The sequence below is a fragment of the Cyanistes caeruleus genome, chromosome 1, assembly GCF_971803275.1.
Source record: "Cyanistes caeruleus chromosome 1, bCyaCae1.hap1.1, whole genome shotgun sequence".
In the NCBI taxonomy this organism is placed as follows: domain Eukaryota; kingdom Metazoa; phylum Chordata; class Aves; order Passeriformes; family Paridae; genus Cyanistes; species Cyanistes caeruleus.
This window is the reverse complement of record NC_141701.1, coordinates 147,691,541-147,716,960: the sequence shown is the minus strand read 5'-3', so window position 1 is coordinate 147,716,960 and position 25,420 is coordinate 147,691,541. Positions and strand designations below refer to the sequence as shown.

The following is a 25,420-nucleotide window of genomic DNA, read 5'->3' as shown; positions in this document are numbered from 1 at the left end:
GGCTTAAGATATGACCTAGGCAGGAACACTAAGGGACTCCTACCAAAATAGGGGTTTGTTTTTTTTAATTTTTGCTGTGTCTATGGTATGTGCTTCATTGCTCCCATAGTGAGGGGGCCAGAATGTCCCTCTGTAAGTTAAACCCAAGGGAAGTGCAGCCTTCACCTCACAGGTGTCGTTGATGTTGACTCCTGGTAGCACATGGACAACCCTCCCTGCATTTTCAGGATCTGGATGTTACAATCCAGCGCATGGATGTTTTACAAATCTCCTTTTATTGTCCAACCCTATTGGCCCCTGTAGCCTGGATCAGCAGGTTGCTTGGCTTGCCTAGATTAAATTCTTGAGACAGAGCATTTTGTAATTATGCCCCTCAGCTACAGCTCTCTGGCATTCCCAGCCTGTGTTATTTAAACCAAAGCTGTTTCTTATGTCCTTTAATTTCCTGTACCAATGCCAGCTTGCAGTGGTGATTACAGCCTGATGGATAGGTAGGTAGCCTGCTGCTTTTAACTTTTCTGAATCAATGACACTAATTTTATTGTGATCAATTGAACAGCATCCTGTGACACTCCTGTGGAGGATGGTATATTTACGTAGCTTGTTGTTGTTGCCCATCCCTGTGCATCAGAGGACAGTACAATTCTCTAAAATGCCTCCCTGAGGTAAAAGAAGCTGAAGAGTTTGCTAAAAAATCCAAAGGGGGTACGCTTAATGTCATACATGGGGGAAGGTTCAGTAAAATCTTGAGGCTCCTTAAAAAAGTTCTCAGAGGAAATGGTGTCAGTTGCTGAATAATATTCTCATGTGAGAGCCTTACACCTAAATTTCTCTAGTGTTTTTCTGGGAAGCAGCATTTTGTTTTCCTCTCAGTGTTGTTAACACGTTCCCATACCCTGTGGGTTATCTCTCTGCTGGCCACAGAAGAGGGTGAGCAGGAATAAGGAGCTGACAAGTAGGAAATTCTGTCTCAAGGGTCTGGTTGCTGTAAGAAGGGTGTAAGCTAACATTAACAACATTTTTGGTCTGGGGTTCATGCTTTTCATGATGCAGCACCTAGTTTGAATGCTCTTAAAGCTGAAAAAATACTGGAGAAGTGCATTTTCTGGGTTTCAGCTGAGATGGAGTTAATTTTCTTCCTCATAGCTGCTACAGTGCTGTGTTTTGGATTTAGGATCAGAATGATGTTGGTAACACACTGATGTTTTCAGTTGTTGCTAAGAAGTGCTTCCACTAAGTGAAAGACTTCTCAGCTTCTCATGCTCTGCCAGTGAGGAGTGAGGAGGCTGGGGGGGGCACAAGGAGCTGGGAGGGGACACAGCCAGGACAGATATACACACACACACACTATATATATATATATATATATATATATAAACTCTGGAGGAAAGCTGTCTTGGGAACTGGCCAGGCAGTGGTCAGCAAGGGGTGAGAAATTGCACTGAGCTTGTGTAGTTTAATACTTTTATTATTGAAATTATTCAAATTATTATTATTTTCTTCCTTTTCTGCCCTATTAAACTGTCTTTTTCTCAGCACATGAGATTTCCCACTCATCCAATTCTTTTCCATATCCCACTGGGGCTGGGGTGAGTGAGCAGCTCTGTGGGGTTTGGCTGCCAGCTGGGGTTAAACCATTCACTGTGGAGCCAGATAATGGAAAATGACCCATAAGGACAGAATGAAACATGAAAAAATTTTATTAAATGTGTATAATACTATCTGTATTACAAACAGAAGAATATTCCTCTGAGGTACCACTGCTCACTTTGGCAGTCAGAGGGGTTGCATCTCCATGCCCTACAGATTTCCAAGCAAAGTGCTTTGAGCACTTACTCAAAAATTCTTCTTCATCAAAAGTTTTCTTAGAAAGCAACACTAGCAGTGAACCTGAGTGACTTTATATCCTCTAATACGTGCCCAGAAATTCCAATGAAAATTCAACCCAAGGCTCCTAATACCCCTTTCTCCCAGGCTCTTGTTCAAAAGGGTGAAGAGATTGAGGAAATTCTCTCTACTAATTGAGACTCAGAGGAAAATCTCACCCTTCTAAATAATTTATATTAATGGCAAAATTTCCATGTTGCCTAAGATTTTAGGCAACTTCTTCTAGAAGCAGCCCAATTTCCAAATGACTGCCCTGCCTAGGCTGAAGTCCACCATTAAAGTAACCAGCAGCAAAATTTCTCTCAGCTACATTGGGTTGTTCTAGCCATTTGTAATAATGTTAAAATAATAATAAATAAATAAAATAAAATAAATAAAAATGAGACCAGAGCAATGGAGCCACTCTGGTTTTCTCTTTAGTGAGAGATTAAGGAAAGGACTCTGCACCTCTGGGTATGACCACAAAGTTTCCAACCAAGCCCAGAGTGTGAGTGCAGTCATTTCCTGATGGCAGAATAATTAGCCTTACAGAAATGTTCATGTCCCATGTAGACATGATGTCTTAGAGCCAGAAAAGGGAATTTCCTTCTCAGGAGCCTGGAGAATCCATTTCTCAGAGCTCCTGAACAGCTGAGTGGCACATCATGGGCGATGAAGGCTCTTTGTAGCAGCAGATCAGAGGCAGAAATCTCACGTCTCTACAGCATAGTGACAGCAGATGCTGCCTTTGGGAGAGAGGAGATTTAGTGAAAAAGTCTGCCTCACAAAGGACATGGGTATACAAGAGACACTCAATGTGCATATGCATATTTTAGGGGAAAAATAACACGAGATTTCTGTATTTTATTATCTTCTAACTCAGTAATGTTACTGTATTTTTTATTGAAATGTGGCTCTAATTAGGGGAAAAATAGGTAGTCAAAGTAGGAAAGATCTAGAAGGAGGCGTTTCTAGACTGGCAGGGTAAAAATTGGGAGTGACTCTTTATCTTTCTTTGTGAGACATAATTGTTATTATCTGAATTCTCAACTGATATAAGCTAACTTGGCTCTACCTAAGGTGACAGAATCATTTATTATACCCCCACTTGTGTGTAACATTTAATTCACTAAACATCAGCTGCTCATTTTTTATTGCTTTTTCTGAAAACTACTGTAAACAAGGACCTGCACACATTTTGCAGTGCTTCATCGCTCCTTTTATCAGAGTTCAAAACAGACTTATTTTAAAATTTGTGATTCACTGCTGATATTAAATTAAGATTTTAAAAGTGCTGTTGAATGTCTAATGGTGGTGGCAGACACCATAGATTTGTATAAAAGCATATTCTCATTTTGACATGCAATACAGGTTGCTATCCTGTGCTGTAAATTTATTTTACATTTATATAAAAATTATAGTTTTTAGAGAAAAAGAGCACCAGTTTTCACACTGAAAACACACTGCTTTCTCAGGGGTCAAATTTTATTTTGTCTGGCATTTTAAAAATTTGTTTGCTTTATTTCTATTTCTGTTTCACATTTCAATTTCTGGCAATATTCTGCTTTGGTAAAAAAAAATAATAAAAAATAGCAGTGGTTGAGAAACTCTAGGATTTTTTTCTGGGAGAAAATGAATCTTAGTGTCATGTCTATACAATCTACATGACTGGTGACATGCCCAAAATCCCACATGTTCCAGCCATGCCTGCTTGTGGCAGCTGGAATTTGCTGGGAATTGCAGCAGGTTCATCTCTATCTGAAGAACAGGGAGAGCTGCTCTAACTCCACATTCTGGTGGGACCTGCTTCTCCAGATATTACATGGTTCTCACCTAAAAAATTCCCAAATACCATAAATCCCCTGGGCACTTGATCTCATATTCTCCTCCTAGGATACATGCAGAAGAAAGCCTTTGCATATTTCTACGTCTTCAGTTTCTAATGGGTCATTCCCTCTTTTTGGAGAGTGGCTTCTGATGTTCAAGAGCCGTGGGGGAATTTTGACTAATCTGTTCTGAGAGGATGGCACCTCGACCTGGGATCTCTTCTACCTTGTGTTTAACTTGATGATGCAGTTCAGTGCTTACACAGTACCACTGAGAGCGTTTTTTATCTCTTCTGGCATATGGGGCTAGAAAATTACTTGTAAAGAGCCTCAAAGGTTAATGAGAGCCAGTGAAATTCATGCTATCTGCATGCCATTTAATACACTAATCTACAAGACACACAAGGAAAGCTTTTTCCTGGCAGAAATAGAAAAAATGTCATGACCCCAGACTGTGGCAGAGAGTGGAACAAAGGGCTGGGTTTCTTAGATTAAAGATTTAATCCTGGTGGGGGGTGAGTGATGTCAGGCAAAGGAAGTAATCAGGAAGGTGCTGTGGTAGCACAGGCTGCTGGTGTCCAGCCAGTGTCAGACTGTGTAACCAAAAGAGCACGTTCACCATCACAGCGTTACCTGCAGCTGTAACAGAAGACACCAGGTTTTTGATTCTTAATTAGGAATAAGTGCCAAGAGAAATTATAATTAAGCACCTAATTCCAGTCTATTTGAAAGTCTATTCAAAATATGTGAAATGCTAGATGATAATTTGCCATTGCAGCTCGTGCTATGGTTATTATTTCCTTGCTTATCTTTTCAAAGAAAAAACAAGATTTCAATGACCTTTGATATTATAGCATTGCTTGTTTCCTGTAGTTTTGCACAGTGAAGGAATTTACTGTGGATCACCTGTGCTCTTAACCAAGAGCATTGTGTTTCCCTGGAAATCAGTTTCTCCATGGTGGAGCCATCTAGGATGCATTTCACAGATGGTATTTGGTGTTTTGCAGCACGTGCCCTGAGGGATATATATGTCTGAAGGCTGGGGAAAACCCTGACCATGGTTACACAAGCTTTGATACTTTTGGCTGGGCTTTTCTCTCCTTGTTTCGTCTGATGACTCAAGATTACTGGGAACGTCTTTACCAGCAGGTATGAGATTATTTTATTGCTGTTAAAAAATAGAAATAAATATATCATCTTCTTACAGTGGTATATACAACAGTTAAAGACAAGAAAGAATTTCTGGTTATTAGGTGAACTGTGCTTTGGGTGTGTTCTAGAGAAGGATAATCAGATGTTCTGGAGAAGGACAATCAGTTCTAATAATAAATTTATTTTCTTTAGAGTGATGATGTCAGAAGACATTAGGCTGGGTGTTTGGGGAAATTGAGAACAAGTGGTACTGAGAGAAAGACACTAATTCACCCGAGTCTAAATGGAGTTCACCACTTGAGGAAGCTCACCACATCACCACTTGGTGATTTTTTTGGTGGATGTTGTAACACAAGTTAAACATTTGAGTCCAGCTCAAGAAAAGGCCAGAGATGCACCTTTGTTCCTGACATATCTGGTTTTGCAAGGCATGGTGATGAACACAAATTCAGAAAATGGCAAGACTACGTGATACATTTCAGTTCCCCCTGCTGCAAGCTCTTTGTCACGGACGCCTGACAGACAGAGGCACAAATGGAGCCAGACTCAACTCAGTCACATGCAAGGTGGTCTCTGAGTAAATGCTCATTTCAGCATGCATTTCCTGAAATGTGTGCAAACCCCAAAGAACTACATCTGCAAGTTTTGTACTGAATTACATTCTCTGTCCATGAAGCCACTGACAATTTGCTGCTGCATCTCAAACCTGCCAAAACTGGAACGTGATCATGTGGAAATCAGAGGATAATGCTGACAGAAGTGCTCTGAAGATACTGAGGTACTATCATCGCTGAAGATTTGGGGGATTTCAGCTTCATATATAGCCAGTTACACAATTTCACTTCAGGAAAATGTAAAACAATGAGACTGAAGATTCTTTAAACAGCTGTATTCACTTGCTTGACACAGAGCTACGTGTACAACTCTGGAAGACAGAAACTGTCACAGCAAATAAGGATGAACATCACTCCATTTTATAATTTGACCTTATACTATCACACAGTGTTTTCTGTCAGTACAATATCAACTCACTAAGCATGGGACATATCTGTTACATATCTGTTACACATAAGCTGTCCCCCTAAATTCCAGTTATGCCAATAAATCTGGTGAAGAGCCAGGGGATACATCCAAAAGAGCCCAAGCTTTGGTTCTTCTGCTCCTGACACAGATGTCTCAATGATATTTGGTTGAGTTGCACCTTAAACATGCATTTTTCTCCCTGAAAAAAAATGTGGATTGTAGATATCTGAAGGGATCCAACATGAATCCCACCTGTATACTTCCTACACACTAGACAAAACCAGACTGAACTGTGGGGGAAGTTTTTGCTGCAATTGACTCTTAGCATCTATTCTAAAGGAAAACCAGCAGAGATTTGGTAAAAGAGGAAAGCATTGAAAGAATTATTATTTTAGAAATTAATTCACTGCAAGGCACACAACTTTTGATTAAGGTATGAAAATGTATTGGTGAGGAGATTATTTCCTTGTATGTGGTTGTCATTTCTCATCAAAGGCTTTCTGTTTGAACTATTAACAAAGGCTGGATTCAATTATATTACAAATCTAATTTTAAAAGGAACACCTTATTTTCTTTTTTTTCTTTTTTTTTTCTTTTTTTAAAAACATTGTAAAGCAGTGTCCATTTTACTTTTGCACTTACAGACTCTCAGATCTGCTGGGAAGATCTACATGCTTTTTTTCATGCTGGTCATCTTTCTGGGCTCGTTTTACCTGGTCAATCTGATTCTGGCTGTTGTGGCTATGGCATATGAGGAGCAGAACCAAGCCACCATTGCTGAAACAGAGGAGAAAGAAAGAAAGTTTCGGGAAGCCATGGAGATGTTGAAGAAAGAGCAGGAGGTCAGTGAACTATGTGACATGATTAGCCTTGGGTGACTTGAGCAAATGTTACCTTGGGATTCACATCCTCTTTATTTTACATTTGTGTGATAACCAAAGTAAGAGTTTGCTTGAAGGCAGTTTAATGTTTATTGTACTGGACAAAGTTATTGCAATTTTTCTTGTTTTGTTTTGGTTTTTTTTAATGAAAGAAAAGTTATAGTTCTCCCTGTTAGAAGTGGGGTCATTTGGACTTTACTTATGCAGAACCGTACTGGTTTAACCATGCCACGTATGCCAGCAGAGAAAATTAATGTAGTTTGGCATGTGAGATGTTTTAATGTCAGCAAACCACCTCTGCATTTGAGCACAACCCAGCTGTTTTGGCATCTCAGCCAGAGCCCCAGCTGAACCTCCTTCCACCACCCTTTTAGCACACATTAATTTCCTCACTGTCTTGCTCAACCTGCCGTAAATATCCAATTGTTTGACAAAGGTATAGATTAACCTCTTTGAAGCACATATGGCTTTATTCCTGGAAAAGTAAACAGACAGACCTTGGTGCTAAGACCTGAAAATTATGCAAAGGGTATGGATTTAATGTTATGTCATAAATTAAAAAAACAGGGAAGCCAAATGGTGGATGTAGCCTTATAGCCTTAATAACAGTATTTAATTTGCTTGTGGTTTGTGTGGGGTAGAAAGCTTTTATTAAACAGCAGAAAAGAACATTTTAGGTGCTGTGCACAAGAAGACTGTAAGAAAATTAGTCTGAAATAACACGTAGCACTCTAGTTCAGAGAAATAAATCCTTGAAACACAATATAAACTAATATACATAATTTTCTTTTGGGTACATATGGCTTCAGGGCCTAATCCAAAGCCCATTTAAATCCTTGGAAAGAAAATAGAAAATGCAATTCACTCTTGACAAAGTGCTAGTAGTGGCTTATGAATCATTTAAGTCCTTTTAAAGATCCTCTTTGATAGTTTAAGTAATAGGTAAATGCAATTTAGTCCATATACAGCCACTTTGAACAGAGTAACTCTGCCGTAACCTAAGGGAACAAACTGAGCTCTAACTCATACCTATTTTATACAAATTTTCATATGTATTGACTCCAGCTGAGCTCTTCCTTATAACAGTCAACTTCAGTAGCCCCAACTATAATTAAAGATATTTAAGAATTCCATTTTGAAGGCTTTGATTTCAATTAAGCCCAGTGTACACAACAAAAGGAACATTAAGCCTGGAAAGCATAATGTGTCAAAAAATAAAGTTTCTCCTGAAAATCTGAATTTTTTCCCATTTGTTTATATGCTTTATAATAGTCTTTTCTTCAGCCAGCCATTTCTCATCTTCCCTGCGCCCTGTTCAGTGCAAAGGGTGGACAGTACATGACTCGAGAGCAGCTCTTTGCTTTCTCATCATTCGTTCTGTTGCCTTAGGCCAGCTTGAGCAGACTTCCCAGCTCAGGCAGTCAGAGCCTGCTTGGAAGAGGAAGTGACTAATATCCTCCAAGGTTTTTCAGTGCCTCTTGCCACTGCTCAGACTCCATGTGCTTCAAAAATGCTCCTTCACATTTGCAATACTCCTGGAGTATTAACCTAGTTGTAAGGGAAGGAAATTCAGGAGTGGAGTGATTTGGGTGCGTGGTGTTCACTAATGAAGTTCAGTAATTCTGCAAATCAACTCCTGGCACCTCAAAGCAGGCATTTGGAAGAGGAGGCTCAGGAAAGGGAATTGTGTGGCTGCACCATGGAGCTTTCAGATGTCCTGCTGAGATATCTCTCCCCAGTCAGAGCTACTCAGTTTTAATCTGGTTCTCCAAACCTTGATCAAGATCTTGGTTTTGGCTTTCTCACTGTGCCACTAAGTTCTTGCCTCAAGAGCTCTCTTTTGTGTAATCCTCATATCAGGGCTCATGTGAACAAAGTTTTCCTCCCATCCTTCAGCCACCACATGCCCCTGCCAGGTATGCCTGGTCCCACACTCCTTTCCTGCCCCTGGAGTTGTTGCAGTGGCTTATGGCCCACAGTGCCTGAGGAACAGGACATGTTCCAGCCACAGGAACCCAAAGAGAAAGGGCAGACAGGCAGGACATGGGGACATCCTTGAGCTCAGGCTGGATGGAACACTGAGTAAACAGGCAAGGGGTTTGGATGAACCCTAAGCTCCTTTCCAGCACAAGCTGTACTGTGATTCTATGGCCCTCCATGCCTTGAGGAACAATTCAGTCCAAATCCTTTTTCAATATCTGAGAGAGGTATTGAGAGCAGAAACAACTCAAGCAATAGGTAAGAAAATGCTAAGAAACAAAAAATTAACTTATTTTGCAGTATGAGTACAGCATGCTTAGTAGCAACCTACAATATTTTCTACAACAAAATATGACAACAATCAAAAAGGAAAACCAAAACAGTTCAGGCCAGCTTTTATAATGTGCAGTAAAAAGGGAGCAGAAATATAATTGATAGGCCTGCTTGGGGACTATCAGTCAATTTATATAATTGGTCTAACACATTCCTAAATCTGAGCTTAACTCCAAAAGACTTGCCGAATCTTTATGAAGAGAAAGCATTTCAGCATAGCAATTAAATCAATTGACTCAAAAAAACCCAAACCAAACCAACCAAAACAGCCTAGACCAGTGTCTGAGCCCTCCTCCTCCCTGCTCTAAGTAAGCAGCTTGCTTATGAAAGATATTTCCCACAGGAATTAAGTTTTGTTGTGCTCTCAGCGTAATAGAGCTACCGCTACTCCTTGAAATACATGATTGATTCTTTACACGGCTGTTAAGTGCCTTCACTTTCCTTGGACTGATGCCTGTGGGAGGAAGGGAGTATTTTGCAGTGGAGAGATGATTGCCTGTTTGATTCTAGTGGCTTACAGACAATAGCACTGAGGATTCATCTGTTTCTCCTGTTCTGGGGAACCAGGAGAGGCTTTTTTTTAACAGCTCACCCTCGAGATGTTTCAGCTGGGGGCTCTGCATTGGGCTGGTCTCCAGGCCACTGATGTGGTCACCACCTTGTGCCCAGAGTCCCCTCACTCCTCCTGCCTGTGCTGGGAACGGGGTCCCAGCTCTCCCAGCTCCTACAGATCCTTCCTCCTGGCTGCTCATTTGCTCCCAGAGCTGTGGCTTTGAGCACTCAGGCTTTGGAACTGGGCTTCTGCAGGGCTCCCAGCAGCTGGTGTGTTATCAGCCTGCTCCTGCAGCGATCCCAGCAGATAGCCAGCACAGCATGGAAGCACACAGCACAGCAAAGGCCACCTTATCTCCAGTTAAGCCCGTGGTTCTTTCTCTGCATCTCTGATCGCAGCTGCCTGCGCTGCTGCTCGGGATAAGGGTTTACAGAAATGTGCCAGCTGAGCTGCCTGCTGTTCCTAGCATCCCTCAGTGGCAGGGGAGGGAAAATCCCAGCAGCCAGATGGGCTGCTCTCCTGTCCAGCCCTTCAAGGGGATGAAATCCAGGGGGACTTTAATCTGAGGTTCCCCAGCTTGAGATTTTTCTTTGCCTGGCACCAGAAGTGTTATCCCAGAGATGCACACACAGGCTGTTCTTTCATGATGTGTCAAATGGTCCACATTAAAAACATCCTTTTATGCAGCCATTCCGAAGTTTTATGATTTCTTATCCCCTGAAATTTTTAATATCTCTCCTATACAACCTTAAAATTTAAAATGAAAAGCAATTTCTGAGCAGTAAGTAGTTTTCACTGAAATCCTGAAATAATAATATTTATACTTTCTACAATATTCTGATTTAGGCACTTGCCACTAAAGGAATTGATTCAATGTCACTCAGCTCATTGGAAATGTCACCTAAAAGTGCAAAAGAAAGAAGAAATAAGAGAAAGAAAAAGAAATCTTTAGGGGCAGATGAGTATGGGGAAGACCAAAGGAATCCCAAGTGTGACTACGATGATGGTCAAAGGAGGATGGTAAGCCATGGTCTGAAATGTCACTTGTTTCACACTGTACTTTCCTGGACAGGCCAGGCTCTGAACAAGGCAATTAAAACCAAAACTTTCAGAAGAAACAGTTATTAAATATCATAACAGATACTAACACAGCAGATACAGCATACAGTCTGTGCTAGAATAGTGGAAGGATACATATTACCAGTTTATTTTTTAAATGAATTTTAAATGCCCATTAAACATTTTTACAAATCTGTTTTTTTCAATTTTTTTTTCCGTTTTATTTTTTTCTTGCTTCAAGATTACCCTTGGTCTGGTTTATTTTCTTCCATTCATATGATTATATCTATCCTATCCCTGCTAGAGATAAGAAAAAAATCTTAGTGGAAACCTACAAAGCTTAAAAATAAAAAAGAGGAGGAGAAGAGGAGGACACTTGTCTCTGAGAGCTTTTTAAACATTATACAAAGACATTATTAACATTTTTATATTCTTTTGCTAGTTGCCTCGAAGTCAAAACTTTGTGGCACTTGTTTCTACTTTCTATTGCAGGGAAGAAAAACAGAATGACAGTGTTATTAAATAAGGTTTTATGTAAATGTTCCTGACATGCATGAATATGAATCTGCCCATGCTGTGTGTATCAAGGGATCATAAATAGCTCCAGAGAATTTGTCTTTGTTTAACTGAGGGCAAAGTTTAAATCAGTTTGTTTTGTTGTTTTGAATAGCCATGTAATGGGCTAAGTCCTTTTCTATTTTATTGTCAGTGAATTTAGGGATGCTTGGCAGCCATAAAAAGCTCATAGAAAACATGTAAGTGGTGTAAGTAAATGTGACCAATTAATGACTCCCCAGCTCACAAAATTTACCCAGAGCTGGATTTCTGTAGATGACATGCATTTTTTAATCCAACATTTTCTGTTGTTGTCTCATTGGTTGAGAGGGTCGCATAACAAACTGCACCTTTTCTAAACCCAGAGTTGCTCTTTAGCTTCATTGTGGATGGGTTTCAGGACACCACGTGCCAGAAGCACTGTGGATTGGAGCTGTGCATTTCCAGTTTATTTCTCAGATTAATATTCCTTGTTTTCACTTTTTGCCCCTGGATGTCATATGCATGAGAAGCATGAGAGACACATTTCCAAGCTGATAGTAAATCTTCTCTGCAAGGCTGTGTCTGGCATGGTTGGAGGGAATAAGGCTGAGTCATCATTCAGATGCTATCTGAGCAGCTGGAAGTGTGTTGCCATCAGAAATCAGTCTCAATGACTGTGCCATGGAAACCCAGGCATGGATTTTTGACCAGCTGAAATTTGGTAGCAATCCAAATGGGTTGTTTTTAGTCAGAAAGAGCCTGAGTTTTGTACTCCTCCATGTACCAGTGTCACCAAATAGCATCATTGCATAACTCGGTGGTGTAAGCTACAGCACAGAATGAAATCAGGCTCCATTTGATTTGTCTGGTTTGTGGGTGCTGTGGCAATCTGACCTCTCTTCATAGATACTTGGCTCATGGGAAAGTTCTGAAACAGCTGGAAATTCTGTACAGGCATAAATTCAAAAATACGTTCTGCCTAAATGCTCTTACTCCAGTCATTTCCTCTTTAGAGAGAAGAGAAAGGGATAGACTTGAATTCCTTACACGTTTTCTGAAGATCCTTTCTACTCTGCCGGATTTTAGGTGTGTTTAGTCCTTGGCTACATCTTGCTGATGCTCTGGCAGAGTTGCAGTCTCACTAACTGACGTCAGAGTGGATCGTCAAGGCTGATATTTGAGTGAGGGAGACTGCTGTGTACTGAGGTTACCTAGCCCTTAAGCAGCCATGTGCACTGAGATAATCATTTTACAAACTAATAAACCATATCCCTCTTCTTGCTCTTGGTTTGTTTTTTTTTTTTCCTTTTTCTTTTATCACCTTCTTCCGTCGTATTCTGCTTCTTCTTCTTCTTCCCTCTTCTTCTCATTTTCCCTGCAGTTCATTTCCTGCCCTATTTCTTTATCTATTCTTCTCCCACTGCACTGCTCCTTCCCTAGCTGTCATGAAGATGTGTGATAATGCAGTAGATTGGAGCTGGATCCCCTTCCCTGCTCCTGTCTTCCGCTCCTTGTGCTGCCTTCCCAGCTCCTCTGGCACTTGTCCCATGGGGGGGGAGTAGAAGCAAAGGAAGTATCACAAGTGAGCTGAATGCCACCTTGACCCTTCCTATTTCAGTACATCTTTAATTGTCAAGTGTTAGACAAACACCCAAAGGCTAGGAATGACTGTCCACCCTCTTAACTTTGCGGAGTCTGAATACCTGTAATTAAGTCTCCCTTTCTCTGAAGCGCTTGGTTTAAAATGGAACTTACTGCTCTCCCCCAGGACTTCCTCGCTCCTGAAAACGTGTTGCAAAATGTTGTTTCTCTTTCCCCTTTTTCCTTTCTGGGGGTTTCCAGACTCTCCTTGGCATTAGTTATGGTCCCAGTGCAAACTTGGTGAAGCGCAGAACCAGCCACGGAAGCGTTTTCAGTTTCCGACTCCGTGGCAGAGACACTTGCTCCGAGACAGATTTTGCCGATGATGAGATCAGCATCGCTGGGGAAAATGAAAGCCACCGGGGCTCTCTCTTAATTCCAAGATCTGGGAGGCGTCCAAGCGTGCAAAGTCAAGTGAGCCATAGTTCTCACCCTACTACTCCCAACTACACCCAGACGGGCAAAAGGAACAGCTCAGTGGATTGCAATGGTGTGGTTTCCCTGATAGGAGGAGGCACCGGGGCACTCAACCCAGACCCTACTTCTCCTGCAGGGTTACTGCTCCCCCCAGTTATTATGGAAAAGCCTGGGACAGGCGACCTGGTGAGTACTTTATAACTTTTGTATGTGATTCGCGCTCTTGTTTCCTTCTAAATGTTGTTGGAGATTGCTGTAATTTATTTATACCATATGGAGTCTACAGTGAGGAACCCAGACTCACCATTCCAGGCAGGATGGGAAGACAATGAGTTAATTCACAGAGAAATGTGTGCCTAGTGCCTCATCAGGGAGGCACATTCATGCCTTCTGGTGAGACTTTCTCTTCAAAGCTGTCAGGAAGCAAATACCTAAATCTTGAGCTTGACACAGACTTTCTTTTCTTGAAGGGACGTTTTTAAACTTGATTTCTTTTGACTTTTGAATACCTGACACTGTCTGGTGGATAGAAAATGATGGTTTTTAAATTATTCAGTGAGTCTTTCCGTCTTGAAACTGTGTTTTCTCTTGCTGTTTGGTCTCTGTTTGCATCTAACCTCTGGTCTTCTCTTGGGCTACTTGAGGAGGGTTGTTCCTTCAGTCCAAAGGTAGTTCCCAGAAGGGTTTAGCATCCATTTCAAATAATACCCAGGAAATGCAAGCAGATCAACAGATTTCAACCCTTTTGCAGATTGCCAGCATCTTTGTTGCAGAGCAACACCATGAGATGATGTTTTTGGAAATAGCTGCTACACAGGCAGAGCAATCTGCACAGGTTGCTAGTTTGAGATAGATGGAATTTGTCTTTTTCTGTGTAGATAATCTGCATTGAATATCATCACTCTCAACAGTCTTTAAAATTATGGAGGTCACCATTACAATCAGTGTGGGCAGGATTTATTTCATTTTAGGGATCAAAAATGGATCAGAATAATCTCTCTCCTTAGAAGTGCCTCCTTCTGTTCACTTTAACCACAGGTCTTAGGTTACGTGAGATAAAGCCCACTCAGAGTAACAAGGTGCCAAAACCAGGTTACACTGGAAGGGGAAAAAAAGCAAATGTGATTATAACATGTATTAGCCAAGGTATCTCCTAAAGGGAAAGGTGAGTGAGATGGATCCCAGCCGTGGTGTCAGATTATCAGTAAATAGAGAAGGAGTTTTTTTTCTCTAGAGCCAAGCAGCTTCATTCCTTTCAGGGTTTGGACTGAATTTTTTTCCTCACCTATCTGGGCATTCCCTGTAGTTCTGCAAATAGACTCTCACACCACCCATGAGAGAAGGGGCAGTGCTACATGTGGGAAACTGGTTGGTGTGAGAATTATCTGTTTTGTTGACAGTTTTGAGACTGTTGCTCCTTTTTCAGATGTTCACATCTTCCTTCATTTAGGACTTTGGTAATCTTAATTTCACTCTCTGTGGAAAAGGATGACCAGCCTTGAGACAGTTCCTTAAACAACTGAGCAACAGAAATGCTGTTTGTAGATAGGGAAGTTTTACTGGATTTAGCTTTGTGAAAAACAAAACAAAACCAAAAAAAGTGTGCATTAAAGGAGGTGGGGAAGAAAATTTGTGCATCTGTTTAAAAAAAATTCTGAAACAAAGTCATAAGACCTCAGTAGGTGAGTAGAGGATGTCTGTTTTTTCTCTGTGAGGAAAGCAGCTCTGCAGGCTGCTGAGGCTGTCCCAGCTGTCAGAAAAAGCTTAGCAAAGCACAAGAGCACTCAACCTTTCACAGAAAATATCAGTATTTTACAGGATTGGGTCCTGAGGTGACAGGGAGTCTCTGAGCTCTGCTGGCATTTATTTTCATTTGTCAGCTTCCTGCCTTTTGAAAAAATGGATGTTGAAAATTGAATGGCCAGGGTGGGTGAGCTCACTTGGCGGTTCCTTGGCCATCTAGGAAATAACACCCAGGCACTAGAGTAACAGATGCTCATCCAGTGATGCACTGTGAAGGATGTTGTGTCTTCTGCAAAACAGGTTTGGTACCTAATCTATCCAGAAAATGTGAGCTGGAGTTAAAAGCTAATTGGCAAGGGGCCCATTGATGTACAGATGTATTCGAGACAGGAGTCATAAGCACCAGGCACAAACGTGCAGCCTCAGCTGTGGCTCAGGCAGAAGGAAATAGCAAATCTGACCCCTCAGCATGCTTGGAGATAAATCAGCATGTTTCTTGGCTTTGCATTTGATGATTTTCACCTTTTTCATGTTAGAATTTGTAGGTGGATATTTTCTTTGTTAGCAGCTCTGGTTTCTTTTTACAATCTCTTGAAATGATTGCAGAAGGAAGAAGAAAGATGTTGCAGTTACCTCATTAACCTCACTGACCCTGCTGCTGTTATTTATTTTGAACAAGTGTGAGCCCATGGTGGAAAAGGACGCATTTGGGCTATCTGTTTTATCTTTCATGAGCAAGAAATGAAGGACCAGTCCATGAAAATGCATCACTCTAACATGGCTGAAGCCCTGACTCGCAGCTTCCCGAGATGTAACTGGCTTTGCTCATGCAAATGGAACACCTGGGTAGATGGAGCTGTAAAAAAACCCACAATTTACATCATTAGATTTTTGAAAATGCACCTTTTTAGGTCACTCCATGATGCTGAGTAGTATCAGATGAACTTAACACAGACCCATCAGACTGCCACTAAAGGGGGAAATCACTGAATTCTGACTGGGGGAAAGTTTGGAGGAGCACTTCTGATTTAAAAGACAGAGCAAACCTGAAACAAGATCTGACCATCTCTGGTTTTGCATTTTCAGCCTGTAGCCCTTCAGTCACAAGTAGTGACTTATCCCATAGTTGCAAATTATTCCAAAGTGGGTCCTACTCAGGTCTCTCTCCAGGAAAGAGCCACTATCCACTTTTGAGCATTTTAGCCTCATCAGCTTTAGCAATATCCACCCTGAACAGTTTACCCCAGGCAAAGTGGTTGGGTTGGGACCACAATGAACAACTTCCATGCCTTTGTGTCATCGCAACTGCTACCCCCTGTCCCAGCCAAGGGACATTTGCCCATGGGAATGGCTGCAGGTGGCAGCTGAGCTGACATGAAAACATCTGTGCAGTTCAGCTGCCCTCTCCCAAGAGAGAAGAGGCTGCAGCAGGTTATCCCACTCTTCAGGCTGGTGACTCAGGGGAGTGACATCCTGGCACTTTGCTGCAGAAAAACATGTAAGATAAAAAAGCCAATTTCAAATGCTCTTCAGATGGCCTTGGCTGCTTGGCACAAATGGATGAGTGGGTTTCCAAGAAAAATCAAGTGTGTTTGCCCTGTGCATCTCCCCTCCCTAATTCCTAAATACTGCTGAGGAAAAAGGGAGGATTTTAGGTTATCTCAATGGATGGTGCTAGAGCCCATCAGTCTCATCAGCTGGGACAATCTTGATGGCCATCAGCTTTGCTGACCATGGTCAGCATGGTTCATGCTGAGCAGCACCTGCCAGCCAACTCATCTGCATCAAATTAGCCCTTAAGTGCCCAGGGGCTTCAGCCACAGCCTGAGCAAGGACATCCCACCCTCCACAGGGAGCCCCTGTGTCTCTGCACACTTTGTGTCCCCGTGCCACAAGAGTTCCCACAAGGAGCGGTGGCAGCACTGTGGGGAGCTGCACAGAGGGCTCACTGCAGTGAGGGCTCCAGCCAGAGAGCCTGCAGAGGGGATAGGAGGAGCAAAGTAGTGCACTAGGAAAGTGTGATCTCCAAATTCTCTTCACAAAATCAAGTCTGGGTCCAGCAGTCACCACCTGGAATGTGAGAGCAATAGGTGGTCAAGTCTGAGGGGTGCAGGAAACTTGTCCCAGGAAACCTAGGCAATTCCTGGACATCTTCTGGGGATTCAGAGGACTCAGTCAGGGCTGTCCTGTTCTCTTTCTTCAACTGGTGCAGCTGCTGATTTCACCAGACTTACCCCACTGTAAATAAGACATAAGCAGGACCTGGTGACTATACTAGAAGTCCTAATTGTTTCTGTCTTGACCTGAAACTGAGAGCTTTGAAAGTTTTACACTCTTGCTGGTTGCTGGGTGATATTTTGGCCTTTGCCTTATTTAAAGTCTATATATTATGTAAGTAACTTCAGGGCACACTACAGCCTAAAGGCTCTTCGCCTTCCTGCAGTATTTATTTGTAGATTTGCATTGCTCTGTTGTGTCTTGGTATTTCTTAGTTAAGAGGTTAGAATAACACCTCCCTTCACAAGGTATTGATATGCTTGAGCAGAAATTGATTTAGGTAATGAGCTCTTACCTGGAGCTCAGTGTATCCATGGATTCTGATGAGGCTGAGGGAGATCTCACCTGTGGCTGTCAAGAACTTCTAGAGGGTTAAGGAACACAAAAAACACCATCCCTTCTTGCATCCTAAATCCAGCTGGAGCCTTTCCTGTAACAGTGCAGGGAAATCACAAGATTTTTAATTTAACCTGACTTTACAATTGTCCCAGAGGTTGGAAGTGGAAGTGAAATGGATGCAGGACTGAAAGAGTGGTGGTTTCCAAGTGGGCTGTTAGCTGGTGATCCCCACTGCTTTGCTCTCCCTGGGTCATCTCCTCACCAGAGCTTCCCATCAGTGCAGGAGCAGGGCAGGGCAGCCTGTGACGTGGTTTTGGGATGGGCAATGAGGCTGGAGTAACCTGGGGATGCCCTGTTGCACACATAACCTTTCCTGAATTTCCTCTTGGTCACACTTATGCTTTCTCTTCTATGCAACTTGAAATGCTGAGCATTGCTAGATTGACAGGAGGGAAAACATCTGGAGACTGAGCCCTTGAGAGTGGCCAAGCTGTTTATCAAGGGACTGAAATAAAGATTTAGCAATTTATCTTTTGATGATATTAATTTTTGTGATATTATTTTAAAAAGAAAAAAATGAAAAAAAAGGCCTTGCTTTTTTGTTTCAGCTAAGCATAAAAAACGCTTTTGCTGACCACATTGTTTTGATCCTAAAACCACCCTGAGGTAAAATTTCTCCCTTTCACTTCTTGCTTTGCCACAGGACTGGTGAAAAGGGAAAGTGCTAGCAGTTTCCATGTTCAGAAATAAAGGTCAGCAGGATAAGTCATCCAAAAATCTGCCAATAAGTTACGTGGATAAAAGCTACCCAACCCTCTGATGCTGTCACACAGAGTTGTCACCATAACTCTGGTTTCTGCTCATTTCAAACTTTGCTTTTGTACATCCTAAGAGTAAATCACTCAGATTTGGTACAAATATTTCAAACTGCTTTAGTTTAAGGTGCATCTCTTTAAATAGTCAAGCATCCTAAAAATTAGTTGGTTCCTTTTTAATCCTGTGCTCTATTATGGCCACCTCCAATTTTATTAAATATTTGTGTTGGTTCCTTACTTGGTCCATTGCTGATGGTGTGGCCTGCCCACCTCTTCTCCTGCTTGAAAAATTTTGAAGTGTACAAGGAAAATTAAACCTGTCCCGGTTCCCAAAAATGGTCTTTAAAAATGCTGCTGTGTTTAAGCCCATCTTCACATAATCGTTTTGACATAGTTCAAAACTGTAGGCAATGAGAGGAAAATATCTCTGTTATGCATCCTCATTTACATGTAAATTACTGAATAGTATATTTGTCTCTATAGAATTTGGATAATCCAAAGGAGGAAAATTTCCAGTCAATCAGGAGCAACAAAAATAATCTTGTCCTGCTGGAGGTGCCTATGTTTGTCTCCATTGTGATTTCTCATCTGGATCCTAGGGAGACTCCTTGCATAACTGTAGGAACTGCTGTTATTTTATGCTTAATTTCTATAGAAATATAAGCACAATGAGCCACTGTGCCTGTGTGTGCTCTCTCAGAGGTGATAATAGCCTTTATGCTGCCTGCTTGTCCAGTTCCTGGAATTGTTTCTGTCTCACAGTGCAAAAGCTGCCAGTTCCTTGTGTGAATATCACCTCTCTCTATTCTAAAACAAATACTAATAATATAAACCCAAACCCACCCACACATATCTATTCTTTACATAGGACAAAATCTCATGAATTTCCTTAAGCAGCTTTAATAATTTTAAGTGATTCACCTGGATGGAAACTTTCTTTCCTGGAAAAATTCTTCCTAGTAAGTGTCAAAGTGGCTACATGATGGATTTACTGCTCTTCTGGCAAATCTTTGCCCAGTGGCATTGCCTGCCACTCACTGTGTCCTGGCTCTAGGGATGAACCTCTGCTGTGTGCCAGGTGCCAGGGACTGGCAGGAAACAGGGGGTTGGTTTAGTTAAATGAATTTAAAAGAAAAACATGAAGTATGAGCCTGTGAAAATTTTTCTTTTGGCTTTCTACCTCTTTGCACTTGGGAGGAAAAGGTGGATTTTGGATAAAGGGCTCTTGGGAATGAGGTTGTCTGATGACATGTTACTGGTACATGCTATGCCTTAGGTCAGATAGGATGGGAAGATATTAGAGCTTAAAAAAAGTGAAATAATATACAGAGATTTGAAATTTGAGGTTTTCTTATGGCTCATTTTACAGAAGCAAACTTGTGGCTTGGGTCTTTTTTTTCCTCTTTTCCTTTGCTTTTCCTTTTTTTTCTTTTTTTTTTTTTTTTAATTTATCTTACTTAAAAATTTGTCTCTCCTGTTTTTCTTCACCCTGTCTAGCTACTTCTTTTTGGTACCATGTATTTGTTATGTATTCCAAACTGCTGTGAGTGATTATGCAATTTTGTAGATGCTTTCTTCATTAATAAAACATTTGTTGTTTCATTGGTTTTTATTGGATGTTTTTGAGGTGAAGGAAATCAAGCGAACTAATGCATCCAAAACATCATTCCTGGTATTCCCTGTCTCCTAAGCCAAGGAGAGAATGTTTTCTTGTTGTGCATAAGTACAACTCTCTTTGAAGAGTTTCTGATTAGAACTTTCCTTTTGAGATGACTTTGTCAGTGATTCAATGGACAATAAGCTGATTCAGTTAAGATATTTTTTAAAAGCACATTTTAGAGGGGAAAACAAAGGCCATTTTGGAGAATTACTGGTTTTCTGGCTCAGCTAATGTTTGAAGTGCTTGCTTTCAAAGTTCTGACTCTTCTCTGGTCTTGCAGTGATTGGTGTTTTTAACTGCAGTATTTGAAGTGACCTGGGATCAGCATCCTGGTTAAAATTTTCATTATCAACCAGTGCCAAAACATCTTTGCCCATTGCTGGGGACATCCCCTGCCCTGAAGACGTCACAGTCCAGAAAGACAGTTCAGAGAGCTTCAGCACCCTATTTTTCTTGCTTTTCTCATGGAATTGTCTTTCTTGAAGAGCATTTTTGATAGAGAAATAGTGAAGTGGTCCTGGGTCCCTGGGCACAAAGAGCAGAGCTGTGGAGCTGCTGCTTTTGGCACATCTCAGTTGGCATCCCAGGTGCTGATCAGGGTGGTCAGGACCATTTCAGACCCAAGTGATGAGAAGATCCAGAAGACTGAAGCTAATTCCTGTAGCTCATTTGTCTGTGGAGAAACTAAATCAGCTACTCTGGTATCAGAATAAACCAGAGCTTCTCATCTTTGCAGGGATTTCTTCTCATTTCCCGTTTCCTTGAGCTATAACACATGAGCCATCAGGATCCATCTTTCTATACCTTTCTTTTTACACAGGGTCTCAGACTTCACAGCCTGGATGCTTGAGGCCCAGGGCAGGGGCTGTTAAACATTTATTTGGGAAAACTGAGGGTCTCAACCAGGAGGTCCGTGAATGATGTTGAACCTGGCTTTCCCAGAATCTTGCACCTCAACCACTTTTCTTTCCACATGTGTGGGATCTGGAGGCGTAAACCAAGTGGGGTTTGTTCTTTATATGAAGTGGGAGCTTGTAATAATAAAAGTCTTAACATCTTACTCCTCTGAGCTGACAATATAAAGTGTTTAATGCAGTGTGTGTCTTCAGTTATACTGTATTTCTGTCTGACTTCAGAAACCCAAGCCTACAAAAAGTATAAATCTAATTTAAAATGAAACATTAAACAAAGACAGTTTGGAAGTTCTGTTTTTCTGGTATTTGATTTCTTTGGAAATTTTTTTCCTTGAGAAACATGAGAACAAGGGTTAGGTTATTTATTTTTTCCTGAGAAAAAGAAGCTAAGTCTCTCCCCTAATTATGGAGCTTCAGAATCCATAACACCAAAGATCACCACAATGACAATATGTTCCTGAGATTTGGCAGTGTTTCAGAACAAGGGAAAACATGTGTTGGGGAGTCAGTTTGCTTGGTATGATATCAGAGGTCTGTAAAGGAGCTGTTACCCACGCCCTTTTCCTTTTCTAGCTGTATAATTAAATAGTTAACACATCTCAGAAATAATGGATTAATTAATATAATTAAGCAGGCCTTCTTTCACAAGTGAAGAGCATGGGAAAGCAGCACTGCTATTGCTCTGGCATCATAAGAGTTCCTTTATTTTCACCCACAGCTCACATGAAGGTAAAGGGCAGAACAGATTTTCCAAAATTGCTCAAAGTGCCATACTCAAAAGCTGTGCCCCACCAGCATGTCTTTAACTCAGTCAGTGAGCTTTATACTCTTCAGATGACAAAATTAATGCTTAGGCAGTTCTGAAATTTCTACCCAGTGTCTGCCTTGGTTTTACTGTGCTGATGCAGTGTGTTCCTTTAAACAGACCTCCCCCTCGGACGAGGCAAGCAAGAAACAGCTTTTAATGCCCCACCGGCCCTCAGTGGACCACTCAGACGAGCCCTTTCAGAGGCAGAGGGCAGTGAGTGCTGTCAGCATCATCACCAGTGCCCTGGAAGGTAAGAGGCATCCTCAGCTCCCCAACTCAAAGCCACGTCCATGAAAAAGGCAGGAAAAAAGTGACACAAAATGCCCTGACACCATTTTGAAAGATTGTGACCCCTATAACAGAGGCAGCACAATCCTTATCTTATCCATGGACTTGTAAAAATCCAGAGAAAATACCATATAATCAGAATTGGAGCTGTAAGATTTAAGTTTTTGTGCTGTCGTGGCGTTAGATTTACACGGGGCTCACTAGAGCGCAGGGTAGCCGAACACCAGCCTGCTTTTGGGTGGCTGGCTGTACTTATGCTGGTATCTCATCTCTCTGGGGCTGATGGAAAGCCTGGCATGTGCAGCCACCAGCTACGTGCAGAACATCCAAATTGTGGGGGAGGAAATTCTCTAAGTCTCAAAGTCTCTCACAACAGGGACACCGCAGTGTGGTGCGTTTGTATCCCACTGTGAAATTCAAGGACGCTCAAAGGACCATGTAAATATTTCTCAAAACATTTCTCTTTAACCATGCAAATATTTCTCAGCAAATTTTTCCATTGCTCTTCTCATGAGGTGCAGGAGGAGTCTCCTCCTCTGAGTTTCCATAGGCAGTGACTTTGCATGTCCCTCTTGCAAACCTATCGACAGCAAGACAACTTCAGAGCAAGACCCCCACATTCCCAATCTCCTGACTTGCAGCCTGAAAGGGCTTGCTACACTTTCTCATGTCTCTTACACTACAAACAGAGAGGACCTGAGAACACAAAAAATGTCAGTCAAGAACACAGTAGCAAGGGAAAATGTGGATTCTCCTGCAGCCTAATTCTGTGTGTGACTGTTGGATAGGGACTCACCTAAGAGATGTCTTACAATCAGGAGCTGGACTTCACTCAGTGTGAAACCACAAAGCCCTTACTCTTCCTCAATTTTTTTCCCTTCCCATGGTTGTATTCAGCAGTATTGTGGCCAGAAGATATATTTGTGTTTGAATAAATAAAGAGCTGGGTTCTTAATAGGGAAATAATCGCTTTGGTGTATTCCAGTGTTTAATGTACTCTGCAAAGGTTTTATTTGTTTTCTGTGGGGTTTTTAGCAATTAGCTTTGTGACTGATTTGCTTTCTTGTGATGTGTTAAGAATGCCTAAAAGGCCTGGACTTCTTGTTTATTTAATGACATTTTTCTATCCCTTTACACCACAGAAATAGAGACCATTCAGGTTGGGATAATTCAGAGGACATGGCACTCAGGAATGTGGTTTGGACTTGGCAGACAAGGGATAACAGCTGGAATCAGTGATCTTAGAGGTCTTTTCCAACCTAAATGATTCTATGATTCTGTATAGAAGAAATCTTTATCAAAGGCTTCCTAATTCCCCAGCTTTGATTAGTCACCAAAATTGAATACTTGTTAACAAGAAATGTCAGATCAGAATAAAATATACCACAAGATTTAATCATATTCATGCTGTAAGATTTGTGCCAAACTCTGAAGCAGTGAGACCAGAAATCCCTTCACCTTTACTTATTTGGTTTCTGCTCTTAGCTCTTGGGTAGTCAACATCTCTCTGTTTTTTTCCAGACATTACAAAGCTTTGCAGACAAGAAAGGACCTATTTCTTTTTAAATTTAAAAATAAGAGGAAAAACATCTCCAACACAATGCTGGTTGGATTTTTCAGATAATTTTTTTAACCAAAGATCATATTTACTGGAATGTGGATTCTTAATTGATTTGAATCATTTTAATGCCACATCACTGCCAGAGGAGGATAGTCACACCCACCTCCTTCCCTTGCTGTGCTCCTGCACTTTATATGATTGGTTTTCAGCTGGATCCACAAGCAGAACCAGCTGACCCAGAAGGTCCAGGAGCACAAAAGCTGGCAAAAGGACAGAGAAATAGCACTTGGCTGAGGCTGAAATGGGTGAAACAAAGCCTTTTAGCAGAAGCTTGGACTTAAAGGGGATTATGTTGTGAAGAATAAGGATATAGATCTATGTGTTCTAGATTTACCTGGGAAATTAGATCCATGAGGAATTGACTGTCCTAAACCCTCTATTGCTTCAGAGGCAAGTTTCAAAAAGAAAAAAAAAAGAAAAAAAAAAAAAAGGCTTTTGCATTGAAGTCTATGGTTCTCAAATAATTTTAGTGTTTACCTGTAAACCCTTTCTTTGGAGGAAGGGAAGAGTAATTTCTTGAGAGTAATGTGATTTCCCAAAGATCTCAGAGCAGTGTAGATGTGTGTGCAAATCCAGTGCAGGTAGGACACTATATGGTAATTTGAAAGCTTGATGGAAGACACCTAATACCACAGTTCTGTCTTCCTTTGCAGAACAGTGGATAAAGAACCTAGGAATCTGAGGAAAAATTCTCCAAGATCAACAAGTCCAACCTTTGACTGAATACCCCTGTGCCCACCAAACCATATTGCAAAGTGCCACGTCCACTCAGATTTTTGAACACTTCCGGGGATGGTGACTCCATCTGTGCTAAATCACTCTTTCAGGGAGAGATTTTTTTCCAAATATCCAATCTGAAGCTGCCCTGGCACAGCCTGGGGCCATTTCCCCTTGTCCCAAATGCTTCCTGCCTGGGGAGAGGAGGCTGTTTATGAACTGATTTAAATAACAGCCTTGGCTGAAGTTTTCCTGTTATCAGTGCAGCTTCTAATTATATAGACTAAACCATAATACAGCATTCCATGCCCTTAAAGGAATCAGAAAAAGGAAGGCATTAAGCAATTCTGCTGATCATTGTCATTTAGCCATTAACTGTCTTTTTTGGCTTTTCTTTTTTTCACCATTTAACACAAATTATACTTATGAAGCTATTTCAGTTCTTTTGTGCATAGGTAAAATGAGCATGTAAAAGTGGTATTGCAGGCAATATTTTAAGAGCACCTTTAAAAAGCACATTGGAGTTTTAGCAGCATTTTGGAACTGGCTTATGTGCTCCCTGATTTTGTCTGTGGACCTTTCAGAAAAATCTGATATTTTGGATTGCACATCAAGGGCAGAAACTCTGTTGACAACCAGTGATACACTGGTTCTCAATTACTTAAGTCAGCTTTTAATATTGGATTTAAGCTCTTTCACCTCTTATCTGCTTTAAAAGTTATTACTTAAGATATTTTGAAAATGCTACCGGGAAATGAAAAATATAATTCCAATCTAAATTCAATGAAGATAGTGCATTCTTATCCATTTGAACTTGGCAAAACATAAAATAGAGTAGGAATCCAAGCCTATATATAATACTAGACTTCACATATTTAGTGTGATTCTCACTTTTTGCCTATGACACTTTTAAAAGGTTTTTACTTTCAGAGCAGGTCACTGTCTGCTAAGTGCAGGTCACCTGGCTAAA

The 25,420-nt window shown here is 41.2% G+C and overlaps 1 protein-coding gene across 1 annotated transcript in view; it reads left to right on the top strand.

Annotated features, from left to right (window-relative positions):
- SCN5A (sodium voltage-gated channel alpha subunit 5) overlaps nt 1–25,420 on the top strand; it is a 211,812-nt gene that overhangs the window by 86,508 nt on the left and 99,884 nt on the right. The window contains exons 9-13 of the mRNA XM_086866202.1: nt 4,700–4,841; nt 6,512–6,709; nt 10,461–10,634; nt 13,053–13,454; nt 21,942–22,074. Coding sequence (XP_086722328.1) covers nt 4,700–4,841; nt 6,512–6,709; nt 10,461–10,634; nt 13,053–13,454; nt 21,942–22,074 — 1,049 coding nt within the window. The remainder of the gene's footprint in view (nt 1–4,699; nt 4,842–6,511; nt 6,710–10,460; nt 10,635–13,052; nt 13,455–21,941; nt 22,075–25,420) is intronic.